The sequence below is a fragment of the Heptranchias perlo genome, chromosome 35, assembly GCF_035084215.1.
Source record: "Heptranchias perlo isolate sHepPer1 chromosome 35, sHepPer1.hap1, whole genome shotgun sequence".
NCBI lineage: Eukaryota > Metazoa > Chordata > Chondrichthyes > Hexanchiformes > Hexanchidae > Heptranchias > Heptranchias perlo.
This window is the reverse complement of record NC_090359.1, coordinates 23,582,087-23,593,295: the sequence shown is the minus strand read 5'-3', so window position 1 is coordinate 23,593,295 and position 11,209 is coordinate 23,582,087. Positions and strand designations below refer to the sequence as shown.

General features: G+C 52.1%; 1 protein-coding gene across 1 annotated transcript; it reads left to right on the top strand.

The window, feature by feature from the left end:
- The first annotated feature begins 2,708 nt into the window (after window positions 1-2,708).
- On the top strand, window positions 2,709-8,719 carry LOC137302173 (histidine N-acetyltransferase-like). Its single transcript, XM_067971837.1, has 3 exons — window positions 2,709-2,900; window positions 5,654-5,878; window positions 8,139-8,719. The coding sequence occupies exons 1-3, from the start codon at window positions 2,709-2,711 to the stop codon at window positions 8,691-8,693; spliced, it is 972 nt and encodes a 323-aa protein (XP_067827938.1). The 3' UTR covers window positions 8,694-8,719.
- The last annotated feature ends 2,490 nt before the right edge of the window (window positions 8,720-11,209 follow it).

Genomic DNA, 11,209 nt, shown 5'->3' with positions numbered 1-11,209 from the left:
ACATCAAGGCAGCATTTGACTGAGTGTGGCACCAAGGAGCCCTAGCAAAATTGAAGTCAATGGGAATTAGGGGAAAAACTCTCCAGTGGCTGGAGTCATACCTAGCACAAAGGAAGATGGTAGTGGTTGTTGGAGGCCAATCATCTCAGCCCCAGGACATTGCTGCAGGAGTTCCTCAGGGCAGTGTCCTAGGCCCAACCATCTTCAGCTTCTTCGTCAATGAATCCATCTTAAGGTCAGAAATGGGGATGTTCGCTGATGATTGCACAGTGTTCAGTTCCATTCGCAACCCCTCAAATAATGAAGCAGTCCGAGCCCGCATGCAGCAAGACCTGGACAACATCCAGGCTTGGGCTCATAAGTGGCAAGTAACATTCGTGCCAGACAAGTGCCAGGCAATGACCATCTCCAACAAGAGAGAGTCTAACCACCTCCCCCTGACATTCAACGGCATTACCATCGCCGAATCCCCCACCATCAACATCCTGGGGGTCACCATTGACCAGAATCTTAACTGGGCCAGCCATATAAATACTGTGGCTACAAGAGCAGGTCAGAGGCTGGGTATTCTGCGGCGAGTGACTCACCTCCTGACTTCCCAAAGCCTTTCCACCATCTACAAGGCACAAGTCAGGAGTGTGATGGAATACTCTCCACTTGCCTGGATGAGTGCAGCTCCAACAACACTCAAGAAGCTCGACACCATCCAGGACAAAGCAGCCCGCTTGATTGGCACCCCATCCACCACCCTAAACATTCACTCCCTTCACCACCGACGCACTGTGGCTGCAGTGTGCACCATCCACAGGATGCACTGCAGCAACTCGCCAAGGTTTCTTCGACAGCACCTCCCAAACCCGCGACCTCTACCACCTAGAAGGACAAGAGAACACAAGAGGGCACATGGGAACAACACCACCTGCACGTTCCCCTCCAAGTCAAACACCATCCCGACTTGGAAATATATCGGCCGTTCCTTCATCGTCGCTGGGTCAAAATCCTGGAACTCCCCTCCTGACAGCACTGTGGGAGAACCGTCACCACACGGACTGCAGCGGTTCAAGAAGGCGGCTCACCACCACCTTCTCGAGGGCAATTGGGGATGGGCAATAAATGCCGGCCTCGCCAGCGACGCCCACATCCCATGAACGAATAATAAAAAAATTCAGGAGAGTAGACTGTCTCACGTGAAGGCAGAGGGGATTTTCACACATTACCCTTGTACTTTGGGATCTTTGAAAATGAATGTGTAAGTTTCAAAGGGCACAGATATAAATCATATGGTGCAGAATAAAGATAGGAATCGTGAAAGATTCAGAGACTCGTACTCCAACTCCTGCAAATCACCACCGGCGCAGGTAATGTAGACAATGCCGAACGGGTAGGAATGATTCCAGTAAATATCAGTCGTGGCCAGATTGGTTTCGGAAATTAAAGCGGCCAGTGCTAAATTTTTACTTTTGGACCTGAAAAAAAAATAATTTTAAGAGATCGTTAAATCATTTCAGCAGAGAGAAAGTTTCCTTGTGGGGAAGAAGCAAGTCAGCAAAGGGGTAGAAATTTTCGTGGGAGTCCTGTGTGCGAAGGAGGCCTGAAAAACGCCCGGTGTCGGAATTTTTTTTTTTGTTCGTCCGTGGGAGGTGGGCGTCGCTGGCGAGGCCTGCATTTTATTGCCCATCCCTAATTGCCTTTGACAAGGTGGTGGTGAGCCGCCTTCTTGAAGCGCTGCAGTTCAAGAATTGAACATTTGCCAGGCATTTGCCAGGCGTCTCAGGCGGTCGCCCGAAACAGGCGTAAGGCCCCTTGCACCCGTTTCAGGCTCCCATCGCCGAAATTGGGCTACTCGAAGAACACGGCTGGACTTGGGCCTAGTCCGTTCAGGATCCTCCAGTGGCCTCGCCGTCGGTCGCCAACCAGAGGTATGTTTTTTATTTTAATAAATAATAATTTTTATGAGGGAGCCTCCTCCCCCGCAACACAGTCCTCCCGAGGGCCACGATCGCTCCCGCCCTCCCCTCCCGGGACTTACCCGTGGGCCGCTACCGGTGAGGAAGTTAACTCGAATTGCGATTCACCAGCTGGCCGAGCTGCCTTTGAGGGCCCGACAGGCCTCAGGCCTCAAGCTTCTTGCCCAGGGCAGCTTCTGCGTCGCGGGGGAAGCTGGGTTTTACGTTTATCCGGGAGACTGAGTCCGGCGGGCGCCTCGACTTTAACGCCAGCGAGAATCGAAATGGCGGCCGGACCGAGCTGCGTCGGTCGGGAATCCGACTCCTTCTCGGCCCGGGCGAGGATCGAGGCCAGCCAGGCGACGGGCGACATTCCCGGTGTAGCCCAGGGAACTCTCGGAGACCCGTTCCCTTGAGGTGCGGGTGGGAACCAGTGGAAAACTGGCCCTTTTCCAGCCTCCCCCCAAAAACATTTCCCAGCAGGGCGGAATTGCGCCCCAAATTCCATCCCGCTCCCCCCATGCCCTCCCCCCTCTCCCACCAGCCAGGCCTCGGCGCTCGAACAACCTCAGATTACATTGGAAATGCAAACCAAGACTTTTGGCTCAAATGAGCTTCTTTCGTAGGGTCCAGATCACCTCGACAGTGAAGGTTGAGTGAAACCTCCTCTCCCTGAGGTGAGGCGAGAGTTTGGAGCGGTCCCTGTCCTGGTTCACCGGACGAGGCGGGCGCCAATCGGTCTCCTCCCTTAGCGCGGCCGAGATGGAGGGGGCCAAACCGGAGCCGGGCCCAGTCGGGCTGGAGTTCTGTCTTGCCCAGGAGGGCCACTTTGAGGAGGTGATGTCCATCTCCAGAGACGTCTACGGTGGAATCGACTACCTGCCCGTCCGTTACCGCACCTGGCTGCAGGAGCCAGCCCGGAGAGTGATGCTGGCCAAAAGGAACGGGCGAGTGGTGAGTGTGACCTTCTCCGTCTCAAATTGATTCCCGGCGCCTTCTCCTCCCTCCCTCAACCCGGCTCTTTCCAACCTTGGTCGAGTCCAGGGCCTATAAATCCATTTTGCGGGCGCTAACCGGCCTACTAAGCCCCCCAATATGGCGGGCAGAAAGCACAGGCACATTTCCGGCCGGTCTCCGGTCTCCGATCGCCCCACTCCTCGGCCTCCGATCTCCCCTTCCTCGGCCTCCGATCTCCCCTCCTCCCCAGCCTCTGTTTCCCCCCCCCTCCCTCTGCCTCCAATCTCCTCCTCTCCCACTCACCCCCCACACCTGCATTATGGACGAGGACGTTAAACCGAGGCCCCGTCTGCCCCCCTCGGGTGGACGTAAAAAATCCCACGGCCACTGTTTCGAAGAAGAGCAAGGGGGGAGTTCTCCCCAGTGTCCCAGGCTGATATTTATCCCTCAACCAACACCTTAAAAATGGTTTGGCTGGTCATTTAACTCCTTGCTGCTTGTGGGATCTTGGGGCGTCCTGAGGTCACGAGAGGCACGATATCAATGCAAAATCCTTCTTGAACTGAATTCCTGCCGTTACGCAGCTAATTTCCTCCTCCATCTAAGAATTAAATCACAGGACTTGACTGCAAAGTCCACCAATCGATCTTGAATAAATGTTTCAATCAGTTTATTGTTTGTTTGTGGCTCTGTTCTGGTAAATGTTTAACTAACGTGGATACGTTGATACAGTAATATAGACAACACCCTGAACACAGCAAGATAATATCTGCCGTAACTTCCCTGTTTCCCTATAAACTATCACCAAGTGTAAAGAAAAAAACGGAGGGAAAGAAATATGGAGACTTGCGTGACCTCAGGTGATTACATCGTCCTGAAGCTGACCGTTGCTGTGGGGTCAGCCTCGGTTCAACAGGTCAAGGGTCACTACTTTAGATTGACTCAGCTTCCCTGCTTAACAGGCAAAGGATAATAGTCACTCTTCATAAAGGGAAGTCAATAGTTACATCAGTAAACTTCAGAACAGTCTGATGAACTCTATCCTTACGCAGGGATTGGTGACGTCTGGCTGGACAGGCCCATGAGGGTCCATCTTTTCTTTGTTCAATGCCCACGGAGGTCAGAGTTGAAATCCCATGATTGACAGCGCCCTTCAATTGCTGTATGGCCGGTCTGTTCGACCTGCCGGGGCCTGGGGGGGATGATGGGATGGCACGCTGTCGTCTTATCTCTGGGCTCTTGCTTTGGATTCTGCCCAAACTGATGAGATGCAAGGAACTTGCATCGATATTAGCGTCTCAGGACGTCCCGAAACGCTCTACAGCCGACGAAGTACTTTTTTGAAGTGTAGTCACTGTTGTAATGTAGGAAATGCGGCAGCCGATTTGCGCACAGCAAGATCCCACAAACAGCAATGAGATAATGACCAGATCATCTGTTTTTAAGAGTTGGTTGAGGGATAAATGTTGGCCAGGACACCGGGGAGAACTCTCCTGCTCTTCTTCGAAATAGTCTAAAAAGAGAATAACTGTCGATTGGCACAAGGCACAAATCTACCAACAAAAACACTTCAAAAGTAATTCTTTGGCTGAGAGACACTTGAAAGGTGCAAAGGAATACAATTTTTATCTTTGCTTCTTGCTCCAACTTTCTTGATATGGAAGGTTTGGGCAGGGAAGTGGGAGACTGGGTAACAGGAGGAGCCCAGCACAATTTGGGGATCTTCACACCTCTGGGATCAGTCACTCACACTGGCCCTGTGCCCTGCCCATATAAAGAGCAGAGTTTCTCATGATAGGTCATTCCAATGGTTAACAATGATGCCTTGACCCTGAGATGCATCCTCTGATCAGAAGGCCCTCCACATTTGCTTCTCCGCTCCTGATCATTGGTGTACCTCTCTCTTGAAATATTGAGAAGACCGAAGCCATTGTCTTCGGTCCCCGCCACAAACTCCGTTCCCTGGACACCGACTCCATCCCTCTCCCTGGCCACTGTCTGAGGCTGAACCAGACCGTTCGCGACCTCAGCGTCCTATTTGACCCTGAGATGAGCTTCTGACTCCATACCCGCTCCATCACCAAGACCGCCTACTTCCACCTCTGTAACATCGCCCGTCTCCGCCCCTGCCTCAACTCATTTGCTGCTAAAACCCTCATCCGTGTCTTTGTTACCTTCAGACTCGACTGTTCCAATGCTCTCCTGGCCGGCCTCCCATCTTCCACCCTCCGTAAGCTTGAGCTCATCCAAAACTCTGCTGCCCCGTATCCTAACTCGCACCAAGTCCCGTTCACCCATCACCCCCTGTGCTCGCTGACCTACATTGGCTCCCGGTCCGGCAATGCCTCGATTTTAAAATTCTCATCCTTGTCGTCAAATCCCTCCACGGCCTCGCCCCCTCTCTATCTCTGTAACCTCCTCCAGCCCTACAACCCTCCAAGATCTCTGCGTTCCTCCAATTCTGGCCTCTTGCACATCCCCGATTTCGATCGCTCCACCATTGGCGGCCGTGCCTTCAGCTGCCTGGGGCCCTAAGTTCTGGAATTCCCTCCCTAAACCTCTCCGCCTCTCTCTCTCCTCCTTTAAGACGCTGCTTAAAACCTACCTCTTTGACCAAGCTTTTGGTCACCTGTCCTAATATCTCCTTACGTGGCTCGGTGTCAAATTTTGTCTGATAATCGCTCCTGGGAAGCACCTCGGGACATTTTTACTACCTTAGTGCAAGTTGTTGTTTTTGTTGTTGTCACCAGATCGCCCTGGTTTCGGTAAACGTGGTAGATGACGGGCGTACCGCCGTGGTGGAAGGGTTGAGAGTAGCGCCGAGGGAAAGGGGAAAAGGCATCGCGGGCCTTATCCAGGAGCACTGCTTGGATTTCATCAGGGCCCAGTTCCCCGAGGTGGAGGTGCGGAGATACACCAGATCTGGCCGGCTCGGGCCTGAAGTCCTCGCAAAGTTTCAATTGATATGCAAACAGGTAACGCCACCTTCGCACGCTTCTTTCCGACCCACCCCCACCCTGAAGGACATGAGCGAACCAGTTGGGTTTTTAACGACAAACTGGCAACTTTGACGGCCATTTATTTCTCTGGTGCCAACCCACAAATGACCAGGTTGGATTCAACCTCACAACGAGGGGGCATAGATTTAAGGTGAGAGGGGAGAGATACAAAAGGGTCCAGAGGGGCAATTTTTTCACTCAAAGGGTGGTGAGTGTCTGGAACGAGCTGCCAGAGGCAGTAGTAGAGGCGGGTACAATTTTGTCTTTTAAAAAGCATTTGGACAGTTACATGGGGAAGATGGGTATAGAGGGATATGGGCCAAGTGCAGGCAATTGGGACTAGCTTAGTGGTATAAACTGGGCGACATGGACATGTTGGGCCGAAGGGCCTGTTTCCATGTTGTAAACTTCTATGATTCTATGATTCTAACTTGTCCTGGTGGGATTTGAACTCACAACCTCAGGGTTATCAGTCCAATGCCCTAACCACTACGCTATGGCACCTGAAACCTAATCTCTCACTTGTGCTCCTTTTGAACCTGGTTTCCTAGCTGGGTTCAAGGGAGATTTTTTATTTTTTATTCGTTCATGGGACGTGGGCGTCGTTGGCGAGGCCGGCATTTATTGCCCATCCCTAATTGCCCCTTGAGAAGGTGGTGGTGAGCCGCCTTCTTGAACCGCTGCAGTCCGTGTGGTGAAGGTTCTCCCACAGTGCTGTTAGGCAGGGAGTTCCAGGATTTTGACCCAGCGACGATGAAGGAACGGCCGATATATTTCCAAGTCGGGATGGTGTGTGACTTGGAGGGGAACGTGCAGGTGGTGTTGTCTCTTGTCCTTCTAGGTGGTAGAGGTCGCGGGTTTGGGAGGTGCTGTCGAAGAAGCCTTGGCGAGTTGCTGCAGTGCATCCTGTGGGTGGTACACACTGCAGCCACGGTGCGCCGGTGGTGAAGGGAGTGAATGTTTAGGGTGGTGGATGGGGTGCCAATCAAGCGGGCTGCTTTATCTTGGATGGTGTCGAGATTGGAATTCGCCTTCTGACTTTAACTGAAGGGTGAAAGGTGAGCGGAGATGGGTGGGGTAAGGGTGTCAGGATCACGATGTTCCCTTAGGTAGATCAGTCGGTCAGCTGTCAATGGATTGCAAGCTATGGGCTGGATTCTCCTCCCGCGGCCTTGCCCAGGGACCACTCCTTCCCTGCCCGCCGCACCAGACTGGCAGCGGGTGAGGGGGCGCCCAGGCCCCTGGAGAAGTTGCCTCTCCCTCCTCCCCGCTCCACTTACCACTGGAGGGAGCCGCCATGTGCAAAATGGCCCCGCCCCCCCAGTGGAGGCAGAGGTTCTTGTGGTGCCCTCCTCTCCCTTCATTTCAGGCCCAGCTCTTACCCGCTAGAGGCCTCAATTCTGGGATTGTCCTCTTTGCTCCCTCTTGGTGGCGGGAGGGACCGCCATCCATCCATCGAGGCAGATTTACCTCTTCCCGTGCCTGGATTTCCGGGATATAGCGAAGGGGAAAATTGGATTTGGAGGGTTGCCTGACCTTAAGGGAGCCCCCGCCTTGTTTAAATTGATGGGAGGGGGGATAAAAACGTCGAGTTGCATTCTGTAGAGCAGCCAAGATCGAATTGAATGGCAGAACAGGCTCGAGGGGCTGAATGGTCTCCTGTTACTAACGTTCCATTGGGTAAATTCTTGCCTTCACCGCCCAGATGGCAATCCGCTGGAGGGTTGAAATGATTGGAATGAAGACTGGGTGGGTTCTACAGCAGTGGGGCCGACTTGCTCAGCCTCGACAGTAGACCCCCCCATTACCTTATCTCATCGAAACATATAAAATTCAGACAGGGCTAGACAGACTGGATGCAGGGAGGATGCTCCCCCTGGCTAGCTGGGGTCCAGAACGAGGGGTCACGGTCTCAGGATACGGGGTAGGACATTTAGGACTGAGATGAGGAGAAATTTCTTCACTCAGAGGGTGGTGAACCTGTGGAATTCTCTACCACAGAAGGCAGTGGAGGCCAAGTCACTGAATATATTTAAGAAGGAGCTGGATAGATTCCTAGACACAAAAGGCATCACGGGGTATGGGGAGAGAGCGGGAATATGGTATTGAGATAGAGGATCAGCCATGATCATATTGAATGGCGGAGCAGGCTCGAAGGGCCGAATGGCCTCCTCCTGCCCCTATTTTCTATGTTTCTAAGTTTCGACCCACCACCAACCCGAATGCTTGTTTACAGGAGATACTATCGCTGTACTTCAAGGTGGAAGCTCTCCGCCCAAAGCTGGGAGCCGCCATCGTCCAGCTGAAGGCGAGCGGGACAGAATGGCAAGAGCCAATTGTGCTTCAGGCCGCCGACGTCAAGCGAGTGTTTCTAAACCCCACCGTCATCGACACGGTGCTGCCGGGGAAGACTATCGTCCACGACTGGGCGCCCTTCAAAGCGTCGGGGAGCAACCTGGAGACGTTGCTGAAGCAAGACATAGTCTGGATGGCGGATAGCAAGGAAGAGCCAAGCGTCCTGAGTCTGTGCACCGCCCCCTACGCCATCCCCATGGGCGCCAATCACCACCGTCTCAACATCGACATATTCGGCAAACACTTCCCTGGTGCCAGGAGCCAGTTCCTTGCTCACCTGCAGGAGGTGATCGGCTCCTTGCAGGGTCCGCTATACTGCATCTTGTACATGGACCCCTCGCTGTGGCAGGAAATGCACTCGTTCTGCTTGGAGTCCTTCGGCCTGCAGAGCGACAGGGACTTTGGGGGTCAGAGCGTGCTGGAGGCAGGGATTTAGACCCTTACTTGGGGCTGGTTTGCAGTAAGACCCTTGGATACATTCCCTCTCTGCCCGCCATGTGGCTCAGTGGGTAGCACTCCCGCCTCGGAGTCAGGACCTTGTGGGTCTCAAGCCCCACTCCAGAGATTTGAGCCCCAAATCCAGGCTGACCCTCCCAGTGCCAGTACCGAGGGACGTGTTGGAGGTGCCGTCTTTCAGATGAGACGTTAAACCGAGGCCTCGTCTGGCCCGTTTAGGTCAATATTAGCATCCCGTGGTACTATTTTGAAAGACAACATGGCGTTCCATCATTGTCCTGGTCACCCTTCCCAAACCGCCCCTCAACAAACAGCACCAGCAACAGACTAACTGGCTGTCTGCTTGTCGCTGTTTGTGGGATCTTGCTGTGCGAACAAAACGGCTGCCACATCTGCCTCCAGTGTGCTGCAGAGTCACTGCTACGCTGTCACTTTAGCCTGATCGCAGTGCTTCAGTTGTCGAATAAAATGTACCTTTCAGGCCTGTTGATGTGACGCCTCACTGAATGGGTCACAGAATCGGCTCTATATGTGCAACAGTCCAATCTCCCGTCCAGCAGGGCCCCAGGCTCAGAGATCTGCCTCTTGGTAATATCTCAGTAATATACGTGCCACAACAGCAGAGCGATGGACTGTATCCAAATGTTTGATGCATCTCTCTATAATATATTAAATCATGTTCAATCTTGCATGCACTTCCTGTTAACTTTCCCATTATAAATTCCTATGTCAACTTTCACAATGGAAAATGCCTATGTAAACTTGTCACGCTGTAATTATACCCTCCCACAAGTGGTGGCGCTATAGTGCCACTGTAGCGCCTCTCCCAGCTCCTCAGCCTGCACTGCAAAGAAATTGCAATCAACTTTACTTCCCTGATTTCCAAATTGCCTGCAATTCTGTTTTAACAATAAATCATATCAAATTAGAATATTATATTAAAAACACACGTCAGACTTTAATGGGGACTTAATTACGTCTGGTCGAATTCCCACCCCCTCCTTGTTGTCTAACCCCGAAGCATCAGATGACTCTCAGTGAGCGACACGCAGTTTGCAAATGATAAAATTGAAACTATTTGTTGGAGAATTTAGCAAATTAAATGCTATGAAATCAGTTACACAGAAATAAAGAGTTGTCAATGTTGCATTTTAAACTGTCTCATCTCTTCCTCCCAGACATTTTTTTCATAAAATCATAGAATAATAGAATGATACAGCACAGAAGGAGGCCATTCGGCCCATCGTGCCTGTGCCGGCCCTCTGAAAGAGCTATCCAATGAGTCCCACTCCCCCTGCTCTTTCCCTATAGCCCTGTAAACTTTTCCTTTTCAAGTATTTATCCAATTCCCCTTTTGAAAGTTACTATTGACTCTGCTTCCACCGCCCTTTCAGGCAGCACATTCCAGATCATAACCACTCGCCGCGTAAAAAAAATTCTCCTCATCTCCCCTCTGGTTCTTTTGCCAATTATCTTAAATCTGTGTCCTCTGGTTACCGACCCTTCTGCCACTGGAAACAGTTTCTCCTTATCTACCCTATCAAAACCCTTCATGATTTTGAACACCTCTATTAAATCTCCTCTCAACCTTCACTGCTCGAAGGAGAACAACCCCAGCTTCTCCAGTCTCTCCACATAACTGAAGTCCCTCATCCCTGGTACCATTCGAGTAAATCTCCTCTGCACCCTCTCCAAGGCCTTGACATCCTTCCAAAAGTGTGGTGCCCAGAACTGGACACTATATTCTAGCTGAGGTCTTACCAGTGATTATTTTTTTTCAGTCGTTCATGGGATGTGGGCGTCGCTGGCGAGGCCGGCATTTATTGCCCATCCCTAATTGCCCCTGAGAAGGTGGTGGTGAGCCGCCTTCTTGAACCGCTGCAGTCCATGTGGTGAAGGTTCTCCCACAGTGCTGTTAGGAAGGGAGTTCCAGGATTTTGACCCAGCGACGATGAAGGAACGGCCGATATATTTCCAAGTCGGGGTGGTGTGTGACTTGGAGGGGAACGTGCAGGTGGTGTTGTTCCCATGTGCCTGCTGCTCTTGTCCTTCTAGGTGGTAGAGGTTGCGGGTTTGGGAAGTGCTGTCGAAGAAGCCTTGGCGAGTTGCCACTGTGCGCCGGTGGTGAAGGGAGTGAATGTTTAGGGTGGTGGATGGGGTGCCAATCAAGCAGGCTGCTTTGTCCTGGATGGTGTCGAGCTTCTTGAGTGTTGTTGGAGCTGCACTCATCCAGGCAAATGGAGTGTATTCCAACACACTCCTGACTTGTGCCTTGTAGATGGTGGAAAGCCTTTGGGGAGTCAGGAGGTGAGTCACTCGCCGCAGAATACCCAGCCTCTGACCTGCTCTCGTAGCCACATTATTTATATGGCTGGTCCAGTTAAGTTTCTGGTCAATGGTGACCCCCCAGGATGTTGATGTTGGGGGATTCGGTGATGGTAATGCCGTTGAATGTCAAGGGGAGGTGGTTTGACTCTCTCTTGTTGGAGATGGTCA

What these genes read in the sequence shown, in the direction of transcription:
- LOC137302173 (XM_067971837.1), top strand. Translation starts at nt 2,709, where the DNA reads ATGGAGGGGGCCAAACCGGAGCCGGGCCCAGTCGGGCTGGAGTTCTGT. An exon ending in CCAAAAGGAACGGGCGAGTG is followed by an intron (nt 2,901 to 5,653) that starts GTGAGTGTGACC and finishes TGTTGTCACCAG; the next exon opens with ATCGCCCTGGTTTCGGTAAA. An exon ending in TTCAATTGATATGCAAACAG is followed by an intron (nt 5,879 to 8,138) that starts GTAACGCCACCT and finishes GCTTGTTTACAG; the next exon opens with GAGATACTATCGCTGTACTT.